This window comes from Haematobia irritans, chromosome 3, assembly GCF_050003625.1.
Source record: "Haematobia irritans isolate KBUSLIRL chromosome 3, ASM5000362v1, whole genome shotgun sequence".
Taxonomy (NCBI): Eukaryota; Metazoa; Arthropoda; class Insecta; order Diptera; family Muscidae; genus Haematobia; species Haematobia irritans.
Window position 1 is genome coordinate 213,824,391 of NC_134399.1, and position 20,735 is coordinate 213,845,125.

Sequence of the window (20,735 nt, forward strand, 5' to 3'; positions counted from 1 at the left end):
TAAGCAACTGTTGAAGTATTTTATTCGTAATCATAAGTGTTGATTTAATTAAGAAACCTAAACACAACTAGCACGATTTGTCATATAATAGATAGAGTAAGCAACAAATAAAAATTAATTATGCATTTGCAGTACTCGTATGTGTTTGTTATACCCTCCACCATAGGATGGGGGTATATTAACTTTGTCATTCCGTTTGTAACACATCGAAATATTGCTCTAAGACCCCATAAAGTATATATATTCTGGGTCGTGGTGAAATTCTGAGTCGATCTGAGCATGTCCGTCCGTCCGTCCGTCTGTTGAAATCACGCTAACTTCCGAACGAAACAAGCTATCGACTTGAAACTTGGCACAAGTAGTTGTTATTGATGTAGGTCGGTATTGGTATTGAAAATGGGCCATATCGATCCACTTTTACGTATAGCCCCCATATAAACGGACCCCCAAATTTGGCTTGCAATTGCTCTAAGAGAAGCAAATTTCATCCGATCCGGCTGAAATTTGGTACATGGTGTTATGATATGGTCTCTAACAACCATGCAAAAATTGGTCCATATCGGTCCACTTTTACGTATAGCCCCCATACAAACGGACCCCCAAGTTTGGCTTGCGATTGCTCTAAGAGAAGCAAATTTCATCCGATCCGGCTGAAATTTGGTACATGGTGTTAGTATATGGTCTCTACCAACCATGCAAAAATTGGTCCACATCGGTCCATAATTATATATAGCACCCATAAAAACCGATCCCCCGATTTGGCTTGCGGAGCCTCTAAGAGAAGAAAATTTCATCCGATCCGGCTGAAATTTGGACCATGGTGTTGGTATATGCTCTCTAATGACCATGCAAAAATTGGTCCACATCGGCCCATAATTATATATAGCCCCCATATAAACCGATCCCCAGATTTGACCTCCGGAGCCTCTTAGAGGAGCAAAAGTCATCCGACCCGATTGAAATTCGGTCCGTGGTGTTAGTATATTGTCTCTAACAACCATGCCAAAATTGGTCCATATCGGTCCATAATTATATATAGCCCCCATATAAGCCGATCCCCAGATTTGACCTCCGGAGCCTCTTAGAGGAGCAAAATTCATCCGATCCGGGTGAAATTGTGTACGTGGTGTTAGTATATGGTCTCTAACAACCATGCAAGAATTGGTCCATATCGGTCCATAATTATATATAGCCCCAATATAAATCGATCCCCAGATTTGTCCTCCGGAGCCTCTTGGAGGAGCAAAATTCATCCGATCCGGTTGAAATTTGGTACGTGGTGTTAGTATATGGTCTCCAACAAACACGCAAGAATTGGTCCGTATCGGTCCATAATTATATATAGCCCCCATATAAATCGATCCCCAGATTTGTCCTCCGGAGCCTCTTGGTGGAGCAAAACTCATCCGATCCGATTGAAATTTGGAACATGTTGTTAGAATGTGGTCTCTAACAAACACGCAAGAATTGGTCCATAATTATATATAGCCCCATATGTACCGTTCCCCAGATTTGATCTCCAGAGCCTCTTAGAGGAGCAAAATTCATCCAATCCGGTTGAAATTTGCAACGTGGTGTTAGTATAAGGCCGCTAATAACCATGCCAAAATTGGTCCATATCGGTCTATAGTTATTTATAAGCGATCCCCAATCACACAAAAATTAGTCCTTATCGGTTCATAATCATGGTTGCCACTCGAGCCACAAATAATATACCGAAATTTTATTTTTATAGAAAACATTGTCAAAATGTTATTTCTATAGAAAATTTTGTAAAAATTTTATTTCTATTGAAAATTTTGTCAAAATTTTATTTCTATAGAAAATTTTTCCAAATTTTACTTTTATAGAAAATGTTGTCAAAATATTATTTTGTCAAAATTTTATTTCTATAGAAACTTTAAACTTAATTATATACGTAGTTAATTAGTTTAATATATACCACGTATGGACTATGTGGTATATATTACGGTGTTAGGAAGTTTTGAGATACCTTGCCATCGGCAAGTGTTACCGCAACACAAGTAATTCGATTGTGGATGACAGTCTTCAGTAGAAGTTTCTACGCAATCCATGGTGGAGGGTACATAATCTTCGGCCTGGCCGAACTTACGGCCGTATATACTTGTTTTTATATTGAATTTATAAATTCTAAACAAAATGACTTGATTTTGCATTAGCCATTCAAGCACCATTTGTGCAATAGTGATAGCCACCTTATAACGACCGAAAAATGTGACATTAACACACAAATTAAATTCGACTGACATGAGAATAAAAATCCAAAGCAGAAGAGCGAACAGCTGGCAAAAAGAACCATATTGACCATAAAGAAAACAAGTTTGTTTCTGTTTTTTTCTTCTTCTTCATCTTTTGTCCAGATTCTCTTATGCGGCTCTAACAAATCACTGTATCGTTTTATAATTCTTCGAAACGATTTCAAACATTTCTTTTCGTTTTAAATGAATGATCAGACACAGAATTCAATCGATATCAGTGTAATCTTCTTTATTCGTTGTCGTTTAGATTACATTTGAATGTTTCACACAGATTTATGAGGACATTTCATGTTAAACTCCCTATCATCTTCCCCCCGAAAATGATTCAAATTCGATATTGGAAGAGCGAAACAAAACAAAAATCCCAATTCCTCATTGAGATTTAAGTTTATCTTTTGTTGATAATCAGTCTTTAATCAGTGGGACAGGTATAAAATATCTTCAATTTTTTTTTGGTATACATATATTTCGAGGACGATGAATGACATTAGGGGTATTATTGTTTGATTGCCTAAGTTGAATTGAATTCATTATTAATTAAGAAAATTATTTTGTATTTATCAATATTTTCAAGGTATCTGTTATCCCTCTAGATAATGGAACGTGGAGAGGTTGCAAAAAATTTGGTTTAAGTATAAGGATTACCGAATGATATACAGTTCACACGCGGTAACGTGAACACCGCTTCACATGAACATGCTTTTTCTTAACAGGTTGGCTGATAAGTCCCCGGTCTAACAAAGAAAAACACATTTTTTTTGTCAAAATTGGTTTTTATTATTCAACATAGTTCCCTTCAAGAGCGATACAACGATTATAACGACCTTCCAATTTTTTGATACCATTTTGGTAGTACTCCATCGGTTTTGCCTCAAAATAGGCATCAGTTTCGGCGTTCACCTCTTCATTGCAGCCAAATTTTTTCCCTGCTAGCATCCTTTTGAAGTGAGAATACGGTGGGTGGGGAAGCAATCTGAAGCCCAATTCATGAATTTTTGTCATCGTTCTCAATGACTTGTGGCACGGTGCGTTGTCTTGGTGGAACAACACTTTTTTCTTCTTCATATGGGACCGTTTTGCCGCGATTTCGACATTCAAACGCTCCACTAACGCCATATAATAGTCACTGATGATGGTTTTTCCCTTCTCAAGATAATCGATAAAAATTATTCCATGCGCATCCCAAAAAACAGAGGCCATTACTTTGCCAGCGGACTTTTGAGTCTTTCCACGCTTCGGAGACGGTTCACCGGTCGCTGTCCACTCAGCCGACTGTCGATTGGACTCAGGAGTGTAGTGATGGAGCCATGTTTCATCCATTGTCACATATCGACGGAAAAACTCGGGTGTATTACGAGTTAACAGCTGCAAACACCGTTCAGAATCATCAACATTTTGTTATTTTTGGTCAAATGTGAGCTCGCGCGGCATCCATTTTGCACAAAGCTTCCGCATATCCAAATATTGATGAATGATATGACCAACACGTTCCTTTGATATGCTATCTTTAAGGTCTCTGCTATCTCGATCAACTTCATTTTACGGTCATTCAAAATCATTTTGTGGATTTTTTGATGTTTTCGTCGGTAACCACCTCTTTCGGGCGTCCACTGCGTTCACCGTCCTCCGTGCTCATTTCACCATGCTTGAATTTCGCATACCAATCAATTATTGTTGATTTCCCTGGGGCAGAGTCCGGAAACTCATTATAAGCCAAGTTTTTGCTTCCACCGTATTTTCCCCTTCAGAAAACAGTATTTGTAATACTCCCGAGTATGGCAATGTTTTGTTCTGAAATTCGCTGAAGTTCGTTAACGTGAACGCTCTTGGTTTTAATTGGTTCATGTTACCGCGAGTGCACCGCAAATATAGACCAACTCGGTTGATGGACATCAGAATTGATTTTTTGGGTTGTTTTGTAATGCTTTTAGAACTTTTTTATACCCACCACCATAGAATGGTGATGGGGCATAATAAGTTTGTCATTCCGTTTGTAACACATCGAAATATCGATTTCCGACTATATAAAGTATATATATTCTTGATCAGGGAGAAATTCTAAGACGATATAAGCATGTCCGTCCGTCTGTCTGTTGTAATCAATCTACAGCCTTCAATAATGGTGCCATCGTCGTGAAATTTGGCACAGATTCGTTGTTTGTTTGCAGTCAGGTCAAGTTCGAAGATGGGCTATATCGGTCCAAGTTTTGATATAGTCCCCATATAAACCGACCTCCCGATTTGGGGTCTTGGGCTTATAAAAACCGTAGTTTTTATCCAATTTACCTGAGGTAAATTGGATAGAGGTATTTTATGACCATCAAAAGGTGTGCCGAAAATGGTGCCAATCGGTCCATGTTTTGCTATAGACCCCGGTTTTCCGATTGTGCTTCTTGGGCGTCTAGAAACTGCATTTTTTAGCCGATTTGCCTGAAATTGAAAATCTAAAGGTATTTTAGGACCACAAATTGGTATGTCGAAAATGGGGTATATCGGCCCATTTTTTGGTATAGCCTCCATATAAACCGATCTCCCTATTTTACTTTTTGGGCGTCTAGAATCTGTATGTACAATCCGATTTGCCTGAAATTGCAAATCTAGAGGTATTTTGGGACCATAAAGAGGTGTGTCAAAAATGGCCCTTATAGGTCCATATTTTGGTATTGCCCCCATATAGGTTGGTCTCCTGATTTTACTTCTTGAATTCGTAGTTTTTACCATATTTGTCTGAAATTGCAGTTCTAGAGTTATTTGAGGACCATAAAGAGGTTTGTCGAAAATGGTCCGTATCGGTCCATGTTTTGGTATAGACCCCATATAGACCGATCTCCCAAATTTACTTCTTGGGCTTCTAGAATCCGTAGTTTTTATCCAATTTGTCTGAATTTGGAATTCTAGAGTTATTTGAGGACCATTAAGAGGTGTCGAAAATGGTGAGTATTGGTTCATGTTTTGGTATAGCCCCCATATAGACCTACCTCCCGAATTCATATCTTGGGCTGCTGGAATCTGTAGTTTTTCTCCACTTTGTCTGAAATTGGAAACCTAGGTATTTTAGGACAGCAAATATATCAGTAGAATATGGTGTGTATCAAGCCATGTTTTTGTATAGCCCCGATATAGACCGATCTCCCGATTTAAATCCTTGGGCTTCTAGAAACCGTAGTTTTTAAACCCTTAAAAAAATCGCTTCTTTAACATATGTTCCAAACATATTTTGCAGGAAGCATATATATTATTGGATACTGCCGCAACATTAATATGTTTGTTTTATGTGAACATATTATATGTTTGGAAGTTTTTTGAGCCCAAAAATATTATATGCTTTGAAGAATTTTTCGCAAAGACGATTGTGCTAATTCCCTAACATACTCGTAATTTTCACATCCACGAAATATTTTAGTTTTTGGCATCTTTTTCTGTAATACAAATAATGTTGAAGAAATTATTCACTTTTATAATTTTTTTAATTTTACCTTTCGCGTGCACGGAGAACCGAACCGAGGACCATACAGTTTGTAAGCCAACACACTATCCACTGGGCTACGTAGCTGTTATGGTCACCAGCAGATAATTATCGTTATAAGTTACATTTATATAGCATAGTTTGCAGCGCCCACGAACCCATGCAAACATACCATTATTTAACAGAAACATACATTTGTTTGCCACGTGGAGCAGTGGTTAGCATGTCTGCCTTGCATGCAAAGGGTCGTGGGTTCAATCCCTGCTCCGACCGAACACTTCTTAATTTACACATTTATATTTATACTATATTAAATTTTTATAATGAAACTTCGAAATGTGGGTTATTAAAGATTTATAGTCAGTAACAGTGCTTGATATAAACGAAATTGACTGATTTTTTGATAAAATATTATTTTTTTATTGCAAAAATAACAATTTTGTAACAAAAAACAGTTTTTGGTACAAAACTTTAAAATTTGGAAGGAATTCAAAAACTCTAACAAAAGAAGAAGGTGGAGTCGAGTATAAACATATATAAATAATTTTATAATATAAACATAAATTTATTTAGGCGTGAACAGTTTTTTACTAGCATTTAACACCATCGCTCTAAAATGCCTTTTATTTATCTTTAATAATTAATTTTAAAGAAAATAAACTTTTTAAATTGTTTTAGCTGCAAAACTCGAACTTAATGCCCGCTTTTATATTTGAAGGTGTCCGTCAACTCCTCATGGACTACTCATTAATAAAGAGGAACTAAACTTTGTTTTTATACATTTTACTGTATAATTTTTCACTATTTCCTCCGTATTTCATTTTACTGTCCCAACTCTAAAAAGAGTATAGTGCCCTTTCGTTATTTTTATGAAGACCACTGATTTCTTTTAACGAACCAAGAAAAAAATTGTGCTCATAATGCCAAAATGATAAACAAACCACATGTCCACACATACATAAAATGCTGCTCTCAAGGCGAATACATATGCTGTTTGTTTTTCAAATGTCTATTCTCTTGGTTCCGAATGTCTATTCTCTTTATTCAAATTAAATAATATTTCGAATTAAGCATATCAAATTTTTGGCCTTATCATAAAACAGTTTTCCGAAACAACATACAAGCGGTTTCACAGAAATTGCTCTCTTTTCTTTCTCTCGCTGCGTTATGTTGATATCTTTCGTCAACCTTCCCGGTTTCCATCTCTGTTTCTTTCTCTATACTTTCTCTCTGTCGCTCTCTGAATGAAATATCACAACATATATATGTTTACTCGAAATTTGTAAATTTATATATGTTTACATTCACACATATTATTTTTATGAAACATTCATGCCTCAAACATAATATATTGTAACATATTAACATAGGTGTCCCAAACATTTAGTGTTAGTTTAGAAACATTACATGTTTGCACTTAAATATATTGTGTTTAAAAATTGTGCCCGAAACAAATTTTGTTTATATCGGAACATATGAAAAACATATTTTTCTAACAGTGTAGAAAAGCGTTGGACTAAGTGTATTGAAGTTTCAGGAGATTATATTGAACAAGTATATACGGCCGTAAGTTCGGCCAGGCCGAATCTTATGTACCTTCCACCATGGATTGCGTAGAAACTTCTACGAAAGACTGTCATCCATAAATTTCAACTCACATGGTTGTTAAATATCATATAAAGGGTGATTCTTTTGAGGTTAGGATTTTCATGCATTAGTATTTGACAGATCACGTGGGATTTCAGACATGGTGTCAAAGAGAAAGATGCTCAGTATGCTTTGACATTTCATCATGAATAGACTTACTAACGAGCAACGCTTGCAAATCATTGAATTTTATTACCAAAATCAGTGTTCGGTTCGAAATGTGTTTCGCGCTTTACGTCCGATTTATGGTCTACATAATCGACCAAGTGAGCAAACAATTAATGCGATTGTGACCAAGTTTCGCACTCAGTTTACTTTATTGGACATTAAACCAACCACACGAATGCGTACATTGCGTACAGAAGAGAATATTGCGTCTGTTTCTGAGAGTGTTGCTGAAGACCGTGAAATGTCGATTCGTCGCCGTTCGCAGCAATTGGGTTTGTGTTATTCGACCACATGGAAGATTTTACGCACAGATCTTGGTGTAAAACCGTATAAAATACAGCTCGTGCAAGAACTGAAGCCGAACGATCTGCCACAACGTCGAATTTTCAGTGAATGGGCCCTAGAAAAGTTGGCAGAAAATCCGCTTTTTTATCGACAAATTTTGTTCAGCGATGAGGCTCATTTCTGGTTGAATGGCTACGTAAATAAGCAAAATTGCCGCATTTGGAGTGAAGAGCAACCAGAAGCCGTTCAAGAACTGCCCATGCATCCCGAAAAATGCACTGTTTGGTGTGGTTTGTACGCTGGTGGAATCATTGGACCGTATTTTTTCAAAGATGCTGTTGGACGCAACGTTACGGTGAATGGCGATCGCTATCGTTCGATGCTAACAAACTTTTTGTTGCCAAAAATGGAAGAACTGAACTTGGTTGACATGTGGTTTCAACAAGATGGCGCTACATGCCACACAGCTCGCGATTCTATGGCCATTTTGAGGGAAAACTTCGGAGAACAATTCATCTCAAGAAATGGACCGGTAAGTTGGCCACCAAGATCATGCGATTTGACGCCTTTAGACTATTTTTTGTGGGGCTACGTCAAGTCTAAAGTCTACAGAAATAAGCCAGCAACTATTCCAGCTTTGGAAGACAACATTTCCGAAGAAATTCGGGCTATTCCGGCCGAAATGCTCGAAAAAGTTGCCCAAAATTGGACTTTCCGAATGGACCACCTAAGACGCAGCCGCGGTCAACATTTAAATGAAATTATCTTCAAAAAGTAAATGTCATGGACCAATCTAACGTTTCAAATAAAGAACCGATGAGATTTTGCAAATTTTATGCGTTTTTTTTTTTTAAAGTTATCAAGCTCTTAACAAATCACCCTTTACTACCACCACGTACCAAATTTCAACCAGATCGGATGAATTTTGCTTCTCCAAAAGGCACCGGAGGTCAAATCTGGGGATCGGTTTATATGGGAGCTATATATTATTATGGACTGATAGGAACCAATTCCTGCATGGTTGTTGGATACTCTATACTAACATCACGTACCAAATTTGAACCGAATGGGAAGAATTTTGCTCTTCCAAGGTGCTCCGGAGGTCAAATCTGGGGATCGGTTTATATGGGGCCTATATATAATTACGGACCGATATCGACCAATTTTTGCATGGGTTTTTGAGGCCATATATTAACATCACGTACCAAATTTCAACTGCATCAGATAAATTTTGGTCTTCCAACAGGCTCCGAAGGTCAAATCTGGTGATCGGTTTATATGGGGGCTATATATAATTATGGACCGATATGGACCAATTTTTGCATGGTTGTTAGAGATCATATACTAACACCATGTACCAAATTTCAGCTAGATCAGATGAAATATGCTTCTCTTAGAGGCTCCGCAAGCCAAATCGGGGGATCAGTTTATATGGGGGCTATATATAATTATGGACCGATGTGAACCAATTTTTGCATGGTTGTTAGAGATCATATACTAACACCATGTACCAAATTTCAGCCGGATCGGATGAAATTTGCTTCTTTTAGAGGCTCCGCAAGCCAAATCGGGGGATCGGTTTATATGGGGGCTATATATAATAATGGACCGATATGGACCAATTTTTGCGTGGTTGTTAGAGACCATATACTAACACCATGTACCAAATTTCAGCCGCATCGGATGAAAATTGCTTCTCTTAGAGGCCTCGCAAGCCAAATTTGGGGGTCCGTTTATATGGGGGCTATACGAAAAAGTGGACCGATATGGCCCATTTGCAATACCATCCGACCTACATCAAAACCAACTACTTGTACCAAGTTTCAAGTCGATAGCTTGTTTCGTTCGGAAGTTAGCGTGATTTCAACAGACGGACATGCTCAGATCGACTCAGAATTTCACCACGACCCAGAATATATATACTTTAGGGGGTCTTAGAACAATATTTCGATGTGTTACAAACGGAATGACAAAGTTAATATACCCCTCCATCCTATGGTGGAGGGTATAAAAATAAAAATATTTTTGAAAAACTAACTATTCTCTTTCATTGATAGGCTAAGAAGTTTCCAAACCGCCCTCGTATATATGGCGTCCATGTTAACCATTGCAACCCGGTACCTCTTTTTTCATTACAATACACCTAATCAATATGGCTCCTAGATTATAATGTTGCTATAATAAAAAATCACCGCTACCTTGATTTTCCAAACAAAAAACTCTATGAAATCATAAGATCGTTGTATCAAATTTAGATCGAAAATTCACTATTACCTCATAGACCCTATAGAGCGAGTGTATATCAAAAACGCATATCTATTTGTACTTCGGTAGATGGGTTTAAGTTTGTCACTCAAAATCTATTATCGCTCGAATTCACATTTAATTTATAAGTCATTATATCAATCGGCGTTTAAAGCCCTCAAATAAATCAATTATGGTTAAGTGTGTCACTGATTAGTGCCAATAAAAACGACAGGCGTAAGTAACGACTGACCAAGCAACCCCACACACACACACAAGATCCAACAAATCGAACGAGTCATTCTATTCTATATTTCATTCTATATCGATTTTTGAGATTTTTCTATTTTGTGGCGAGGGAGATTTCACGCGTACCCTATAATTCACTCAGCACCACTAGTAGGTGTTTTAGGTGTTTTAATAGCCCGGAGACTTAGTATTATGGAAAATCATGAGTATAACATTTCCATAGCCATATCCAGCTGGGGGGCTATTGTAATTGATTTTGTTTTGTCCATATCGGTGCGTCCGTCCGTCCTGCCATTTGTCATCTGTTTTTGGAACCTCTTCTTTTGTTTTTAATCCATGATGATTTCTAATGATGTTGTTGCTAGTTTACAGTCTATCTACGTCTAGCATGGGTATTTAGTTGATTATTTTTGGGGGGTATTTGTAGTTGTCTAAAGTGGACACCTTAATTTGTGATCACTTGTTTTTTTACGATTAAATTGTAGAGGAAATGGACGCACCTGATAAGTCATCATCAGTGTTTAGGCGATAACTAACGCCACTTATTAGAACAACATGTGAACCCATTACATTGAGTGTATTTATTTTCAAATACAATAATGACCGTTGTATCAGCGAAATTGTAAGCGTAATAGCAATACTTTTTTACTTAAGCAGACTGTCACTACCGAGTTAAGCTCAATGTTAAAAACTTTAATATAGATAAAAACAATTTAATTTTGAGGGCCTACCTCAATTAGTTATTAAGCTATATGGGTTTGGTCTAAAAATTTGATTCTTGAATTATGACCAAATGCGCTATTTGGCCTATAACATATGTCGAAGTGTGAGAAAAGATAAAAAATAACAAGTATATACGGCCGTAAGTTCGGCCAGGCCGAATCTTATGTACCCTCCACCATGGATTGCGTAGGAACTTCTACTAAAGGCTGTCATCCACAATCGAATTACTTGGGTTGCGATAACACTTGCCGATGGCAAGGTATCGTAAAACTTTTTAACACTGTCTTCTAAATTGTAAGTTAGTCCATAAGGGGTATATATTAAACAAAAAAAGGCCGATTAAGTACGTATATAATTCAGTTTGACAAAATTTTCTATAGAAATAAAAACTTGACAAAATTTTCTATAGAAATAAAATGTTGACAAAATTTTCTATGGAAGTAAAATGTTGACAAAATTTTATATAGCAATAAAATTTTGACAAAATTTTCTATAGAAATAAAATGTTGACAAAATTTTCTATAGAAATAAAATGTTGACAAAATGTTCTATAGAAATAAAATGTTGACATAATTGTCTATAGAAATAAAATGTTGACAAAATTTTCTACAGAAATAATTTTCTACAGAAATAATTTTTTTACAAAATTTTCTATAGAAATAAAATTTTGACAAAATTTTCTATGGTAATAAAATGTTGACAAACATTGCTATAGAAATAAACTTTTTACAAAACTTTCTATAGAAATGAAATTTTGACAAAACTTTCTATAGTAATAAAATTTGACAATTTTTACATGGCTGTTAGAGGCCATATACTAACGAAATGTACCAAATTTCAACCGCATCGGATGACTTTTGCTCCTCCAAGAGGCTCCGGAGGTCAAATCTGGGGATCGGTTTATATGGGAGCTATATATAATTATGGACCGATATGGACCAATTTTTGCATGGTTGTTAGAGACCATATACTAACACCGCGTACTAAATTTGAATTGGATCGGATGAATTTTGCTCATCCAAGAGGCTCCAGAGTTGAAATCTGGGGATCGGTTTATATGGGAGCTATATATAATTATGGACCGATATGGACCAATTTTTGCATGCTTGTTAGAGACCGTATACTAACATCAGGTACCCAATTTCAAACGGATCGGATGAATTTTGCCCCTCCAAGAGGCTCCGGAGGTCAAATCTGGGGATCGGCTTATATGGGAGCTATATATAATTATGGACCGATATGGACCAGTTTTTGCATGGTTGTTAGAGACCATATACTAACACCACGTACCAAATTTCAATCGGGTAGGATGAAGTTTGCTCCTCCAAGAGGCTCCGGAGGTCAAATCTGGGGATCGGTTTATATGGGAGCTATATATATTTATGGACCGATATGGACCAATTTTTGCATGGTTGTTAGAGACCGTATACTAACATCAGGTACCAAATTTCAACCGGATCGGATGAATTTTGCCCCTCCAAGAGGCTCCGGAGATCAAATCTGGGAATCGGTTTATATGGGGGCTATATATAATTATGGACCGATATGGGCCAATTTTTGCATGGTTGTTAGAGACCGTATACTTAGACCACGTACCAAATTTCAACCGGATCGGATGAATTTTGCTGCTCCGGAAGGCTCCGCAAGCCAAATTTGGGGATCGGTTTATATGGGGGCTATACGTAAACGTGGGCCGATATGGCCCATTTTCAATACCATCCGACCTACATCAATAACAACTACTTGTGCCAAGTTTCAAGTCGATAGCTTGTTTCGTTCGGAAGTTAGCGTGATTTCCACAGACGGACGGACAGCCGGACAGACGGACAGACGGACGGACGGACGGACATGCTTAGATCGACTCAGAATTTCACCACGACCCAGAATATATATACTTTATGGGGTCTTAGAGCAATATTTCGATGTGTTACAAACGGAATGACAAAGTTAATATACCCCCATCCTATGGTGGAGGGTATAAAAATAATAGAGACTTGCAATAGAAAAAATTTCTCAAAATTGCATATTTTGCGTTGATTGTTAAAGAAGTTTATAAAAATACATTTTAGTGCCCACCAATATGGAAAATATTTACAGAGTATTGAGATCGTAGCCTCTACTTAAAAAAAAAACATAGATAAATAAATTGAAACTAAGCGGGGAGTAAAAGTTTGGTGTCGTTTTCGTATGTCCTGTGTAGTGGGCATCGATACTCAAAGGGTTAATATTATTCTATTGGTCATCTCCACAAGTTACCATTATACCAATTAAGTGGCGAAATTCCCTCTGCCTAAAACATTTCCATAATTACTGAAAAAAATTTCCAATATTCATAAATTAGTTCAAGATACTGAAAAAAAGCATGACCGGTTCCAAAGATTATGTCTTTGCTGTAATTATTTTGGGATTGATTCCGAGCTAAAGAAGCGGAGAAATGAAGTAAGGATACATTTAACACATAAATCTCTTTAAAATTTCAGTTTTGCCAACTTGATTCTACAAAGAAAAAAACGACTTCATTACATGAAAGAAATGCGTTTTCTATTCTAAACAAAATTGGCATTCGTTTTTGACGGACATGAAGTCTTTGACTTCACGACAGTAATTTTTTTTCAGTGCAATAGGACGTGTCCTATACAGTGTATACAGGGATTCTTATCACAATAGGTCGAAAAAGAGCGGAAATTACTCTTAAAAATTCATGCAAAAACGACTCGATAACATAGTGAACGAGACGGATTTAGTGGATGGGATAGGAACACGATTTAATTGAATTTAAAGAATATTTTAATCGAAAACAGCATGTGATTCTATATTAAGCTTCCCACAAACAATTTCTAAATAAGATGTTATGGATCGCGTACTAAACTAATGCGAACCATTACAGCCATGGTCGAAACTTCAGACAATCTACCAACATTTGGAGAAAATCGTACCAGAAATTACCAAAAAATATTATTTTGCAAAAAGTTTTGTAAAACTTTTTTCTATAGAAAATTTTTTCAAAATTTTATTTCATTCGTTTTGTTTTGTTATTGTTAGTTTTGTTCTTTAAGCATTGTTGTTGTTTTTTGATTTCAGCTTAAAACCATGTATTGACTAAACTACAAGTGTAGCTTAACCAACAGAGGAAAAGAATGTTTGTCAAATTTATCTGTTGGTTAAGTTACACTGAAATCAAAAAACAACAAATTTTATTTCTATAGAAAATTTTGTAAAAAATATTTCTACATTTCTATTACTTCTATAGAAAATTTTGTCAACATTTTATTTTTATAGAAAATTTTGTCAAAATTTTATACTATAGAAAATTTTGTCAGAAGTTTATTCAATAGAAAATTTTGTCAAATTTATATTTCTATTGAAAATTTTCTCAATATTTTATTTCTATAAAAAATTTTGCGAAAATTTTATTTCTATTGAAAATTTTCTAAATATTTTATTTCTAAAGAAAATTTTTTCATAATTTTATTTCTATAGAAAATTTTGTCAAATTTTTATTTTTATAGAAAATTTTGTCAGAAGTTTATTCTATAGAAAATTTTGTCAAATTTATATTTCTATTGAAAATTTTCTCAATATTTTATTTCTATAAAAAATTTTGCGAAAATTTTATTTCTATTGAAAATTTTCTAAATATTTTATTTCTAAAGAAAATTTTTTTCATAATTTTATTTCTATAGAAAATTTTGTCAAATTTTTATTTTCATAGGAAATTTTGTCAAAAATTTATTTTTATTTATCTACAGTCTAAAGGTGCTCTTGACAATAATCTTCCAATGGAATTTTTGTTGAAATTAGTGAAAAATACGTTTCACTCCAAAAAATACCTTTTTTTGTACTTTCTTAAAAATTGTATTTTCCATCCCTGATACACACACTGATAGTAATAAAAATTCATGGAAACGAATTCGTAAATATAATGATTTTTTGTCATTATTATTCGGAATTTTCTAGTAAATCATACATTTCGTACTATTAACGAAAATTTTCATTGTATTCATAAAAATGTTTTTTTTTTTTTTTTAACAAAAAATATCGTTGACTCAATTTTAATTTAGTTTTAAACAATAGTGCACACCGTAGAAAAGGCTTTAATATTATTAAATTGAGCCAACGAAATAATTTCATAAATATAATGCAATTTTTCGTTAATGCAATGACTTTTTTATTTAATAATGAAACCGTTCGTCCACTCAAAAAAGTGAACCATATATGGCACAGGGTTGGCCTGTCGCAAACTGTGACTTTTGCGACATACGTTTACGATGCTATAATAATACGTATGTCGCAAAAAACGGAAACCTAATGTAGAAAACCTAATTTTGAATAAAAGAAATCGTGAATATTTTTTTATTTAATTTAGTTTGGCTCCTCGAAAAGGCAAACAAATTGGCTCTAAAAAGCAAAAAGTGATTTTATAAAATTCTCTCTAAACAGCTGTTAACTTATACAAGACTTAAGTAGTGGTTTTCCTTTCTTCCAGTTTCTGCAGAAATTTGTGAAAGGTTAATTACTTGTATCTTTCGCCCGATATGGATTTAATTGGCTCTAGAGTCTAGAATTTTTTCTTCAAATTTTGTACAAAGAGTACATTGGATGGTCAAATATGCTAAAGTTTGTTTAAATCGGTTCAGATTTATCTCCCATATATATCTTTCGCCCGATTTAGATTTATGTAACAACCGGAGACCACATTTTCATTTCGGTTTACTTGAAATTTTTTATTTTTGGCTTTAGCTTTATATTTGCCATATTTTTTACTTCATTGTGTTTCGTTTCGTTAAATTTAAAATCTAGAGATTTTGTAAAAGTTTAAAAAATGTTTCTTCAAATCGATTCTGATTGAAATATTTGTATATGGGAATGTGAACCTTTTCTTGTAGAAAATACTTAAAGCTATTTGCCTGTTTGTCTTAAGCGCTAGGCTTTTCATTTGTTGTCGATAAATCCCTCAGGTTGTTCCATATATATCTCAGTATCTAAATCTTATCTTATATGGCGATAAGCTGTTTTGATATCATGTTGATGCACACAGAGTTTCATTTCAACTGCTAAGACAAGTGCAACTCGTAGTGTTGAGAGCCAAGTTACTGGCGAAAATATCTCCGTATAATTCACGCCATATTTTTGGCAGTGTTGCCAACTCCGCAAGGCCAAAAAGCACCGAAAATATATTATAAATTCTAACATACCACCTTCCACCACAAAATCGAAAATTAAATGCTACTAATAAAAAAAAAAAAAAAAAAAAAAAAAAAACTTCCGAAGATGTATTATAGAACTTTTGTGAATTGAATTTTAAGAAGTGGGCATTAAGATCGAGTTTAGCTGCTAAAATAGTCATTTTTTCACAATTACTTTTCTTTAATAATTCATTTTAAGGAATAAAAACTTTGTGAAAATTTGCTTTTGGCCATTATAATAAAATTTGCAGTAAATATCCATAATTTTATGCCTTTTTTACTGATATAGTTTTCACTTTAGCGGCAAAACTCGAACTTAGTACTCACCATTATGAACCGCTATTCAAGTATACACTTTCATCAGTTTTAATGCTTTCGTCGAATTCATTTTGATCAGTGATGTATTTCAACTTTCAAAATATTAATATATGGAAGGAGTCTATTGCTTATTTCAGTTGTGCGTGCTTTTGCGAATTTAATACAAACGTTTTTAATGACATCTTTACCAAATTCAAAAATTCGACACTCATCGCTCGACTTTCCTACAGAGTACCCTAAATAACAATATTAATTAAAAAATAATCAATACCAACTTCATAACAATCAAATTCTATATTTGGCAATAAATTTGAGTTTCTTCGGCTCTTGAAAGTCTAATCCTAATTTTTATATCAATTAAACTTAATACTGTTCAAAATGAAAAAAAGCACCAAAAGCACTAAATGAATATGCCAGAAAGGACCAAGTTGGTGCTTTTTTTGAAAAGGCACCAAAATTGCAATTTGGTGGTTTTTAGAAATCAAAAAGCACTAAATTTGGTGCTAAAAGCACCAAATTTTGGGTATAATTCACGCCATTTAGCAACTAGTCTGGATTTATATTTCTCTATTTCACCATTCTTGTTTCTTTTTATGCTGAAAACCCATTTACTTTTGATTGTCGGCGTATTATTTGGTTTGTGAACGAGAATCCATGTTCCTCGAGATACATGGGAACTGTATTCAGAATTTATGGATTCTAACCACTTGTCTTTATCCTTTCTCGTTAAAATTTCTGACATGCAAGATGGCAGATCTTCTTCACCATTTTTAAAGGATTCCTCGTTTTGCAAGAGTTTATTATATTCTCATTTTTCAGACCTTAGGTTAGGTTAGGTTAGGTGACAGCCCGATGTATCAGGCTCGCTTAGACTATTCAGTCCATTGTGATACCACATTGGTGAACTTCTCCCGCTGAGTGCTGCCCGATTGCATGTTAAGCTCAATGACAAGGGGCCTCCTTTTTATAGCCGAGTCCGAACCGCGTTCCACATTGCAGTGAAACCACTTAGAGAAGCTTTGAAACTCTCAGAAATGTCACCAGCATTACTGAGGTGGGATAATCCACCGCTGAAAAACTTGTTGGTGTTCGGTCGAAGCAGGAATCGAACCCACGACCTTGTGTATGCAAGGCGGGCATGCTAACCATTGCACCACGGTGGCTTTCAGACCTTAGTAATTTGAAATCCACTTCTTCATGCTCAGAATCCTCTATTTGATCGGATTGTTGAAGTTGGTGAAAATTTTGAATAGTGTAGTTGTAAGGTGAACAGGTTCCAGGTTTCCTTCATCTTCAAAAGTTACCAGATCTAATTCCGTTGAATTTCTTGGAGAATTAAATATTTTATAATCAATATCGCTATGCAGAAGTACTTTTCTCGACAAATTTTACATTACGACTTCTAAAAATCTGATGATGATTCTCGGTATCCAACATTCTGTAGGCTTTGGATTCGTTGCAATAACTAATAAATATGCATTATTTTCCTCTTGATTGACATTTTGTTTTGCCAGGTCGTTTATCCAGAACATGAGCCTTGCACCCAAATGTTCGCATATGGGATGGCGTTTAGCCGAACTCCATTTTTCAATTGGGTTCATGTTGTCGAGTGCACGAGAAGAGCATCTATTTCTAATGTAAACTGACGTACTTAGGGCTTCTGACAAAAGATACTCAGGCAAATCTGATTCAATTAGAAGGCATCGCGCCATTCCCTGTATTGTCCTATTAGCTCTCTCTGCGAACTCATTTTGTTGCGGAGTGTACTCAACAGAAAATTGTCTTTTTATCCCAAGAGTTTCCAAACACACATTAAATTCTTTGCTAACACCTTTATATAGCTCCCAACAAATTTGAAGGAGTTGAGATGTTATCATAAATTTTGGTGTACATAGTGGTGAAGGATATAATATAGTCGGCCCCGCCCGACTTTAGACTTTACTAACTTATTTTTTATTAAATAACCAAGCATTTGAATCTGGCATTGAAAATGTTCATGGACTATACTATGTATTTTGAAGAAGAAGGTCTCTCCAAGACATGCATTCTGAACGCATCCGCCGCTTCTTCAGGTGTCAAAAACGTTGACCTCTCATTTTATTTGTTACGTACGGGAATAAAAGAAAGTCATTGTCGGATCACTCTGCCCGATCCGATAATCGGTCTATTACAATTTTTTATGGAGTAAATTCTCAAACATTTGAAAAAACTACACTGAAAGAGGAAATGTCTATTCTAATGATGAATTGAAGGTTTCTTTTGACTCAAACAAGTTTTTTTAAAGGCACCTAAAAACAATTAGAGGCAAGCATGCCAAATTCAAGTTTATTTGCTTTTAAATTAAATACTAAGTAACAACTGAACAACAAATTTCGTTTGTTTAATATTGCGTAAATTCTCAAAAATTTGAAAAAAACTACACTGAAAGAAAAACTGTCTATTCTGATGGACGAATTAAAGGTTTCTTTGACTCAAACAAGTTTTTTTTAAGGCACCTAAAAACAATTAGAGGCAAGCAAGCATGCCAGTTGCTTTTAAATTAAATACTATGTAACAACTGAACAACAAATTTCATTTGTCTAATATTTCGGAATTTAGGAATAGGAACGTATTTTTTCTTTGTGTGTATCAACTACCCTGTTTACTCTGTTTTCATAAAATTGGGAATACTTTTTCTTTCGATAAAAAAATAAATTTGCTTAAACCCAACTACCGTCGGTAAATCCAACCTAAATAGTTCCCATTTTAACGAAATCCTATATTCGCAACTTACCTTGCAGCAAACGATTTTCAGCATCTGTGAAACTCAACACCCAAGCATCTCCCTCCATGGCAGAATTTTTACCCTGTAACGCCACACATTCTTTGGAAAGCATATCGAATCCTTCAGTCTTAACTTCAGCCACAATATTTGGATGGGGCCATGGTATACCAGGTATAGGCCAATGTGATGCCGATCTCGGCCATAGACCGGCACATTTGAAAGCTGGGGTAATTTGCACAACAATCCTCTCGCGTATGCGCAACTTAACCTCGGTGGTATCAGCAATCATTTTCACAATATCACGATAGGCACATTTATCACAAGCCTGGGCCACCAATGTTTGAAAGCGGGAACGAATTTTGCGAGCCGATAAATATCCAGAGGCTGTTATAAATTCGACCCACAATGACATGGAACGTTTACGGCCATCGCTTAATTTGAGAACAGCACAACCGGGTAGTGTACCATCATCGACAAAATTCAGGACACCCATTTGATTGAGGTAAATAATGATTTCGAATTCTGTGGGCGATATAACTTCGAGACCCTCGAAACGGCCATTGTAATCGTTAAGGGAGGAAATAAAACGGGGCTCTTGAACCTCAACCTCTTTGAGGACATCCTGAACAATTCGACAGACTTCAAGAATTTGTTTGTGAATTTGAGCTTTGCGAGTCTGAACACGATCTGCACAATATTTATTCATTTGATAGACCATTTTTGATTGGGCCGCTATCATATCCGACGGCACCAGCATGATGGTGTGAGCTGTTTTTTGTTGACTTTTTTTTTTTACAAGAGAATAATCCTAATAGGAACTTTGAAACACTTTGTGAATATTTTTGTTGGTATTTTTTCTCTTTCTTTTACTATTTAGGCCATATAAAATGTGTTTTATTTTGTTACTTTTTCACTTGTTTATCTTTTCAATTTGTTTTAACAAATTTGAGGTAAATTCTATTTTGTGCGTATTAAATTTTCTCAACACTCTTTGCTAAATGTTGCTTAAGGCGATTAAATACAAAACTTTTTTTCTTCTTTGACCAAAAACACTACGATGACGACGAGTTTGAACCAGAAAAACAAACAAAACACGCGACGTCACACACAATTACTTCTTCACCACGTTCACGCGTCGTCAAGTTCTAAATGTTGACTGAGTTTCGTTTGGTTAACTTACCGCAAGAAGACGGCCGAAGACGACAATGCAGACGACGACGACGCCGGTAACGAGGTTGGCGACGGCCACAGCTCTACCACAATGGTTCTTTGCTTTTTCTCTTCTCCTTCATTGCCTGTGTGTGTGCATGCTCTGTGTTTCTTTGCTGCTGCAGACTTCTTGTTGCCTTTTCCATTTCTTAGAGAGACCCTAAGGGTGTGTTAGTGTATTTAGCTCTGGCTCTTTA

At 35.5% G+C, this 20,735-nt stretch overlaps 1 protein-coding gene across 1 annotated transcript in view; it reads right to left on the reverse strand.

The window, feature by feature from the left end:
- mab-21 (nucleotidyltransferase mab-21) overlaps positions 1-20,496 on the reverse strand; it is a 30,085-nt gene extending 9,589 nt beyond the window's left edge. Inside the window, exon 1 of the mRNA XM_075302734.1 lies at positions 19,339-20,496. Coding sequence (XP_075158849.1) covers positions 19,339-20,086 — 748 coding nt within the window. The 5' untranslated portion in view covers positions 20,087-20,496. The remainder of the gene's footprint in view (positions 1-19,338) is intronic.
- Between the last annotated feature and the right edge of the window lie 239 nt (positions 20,497-20,735).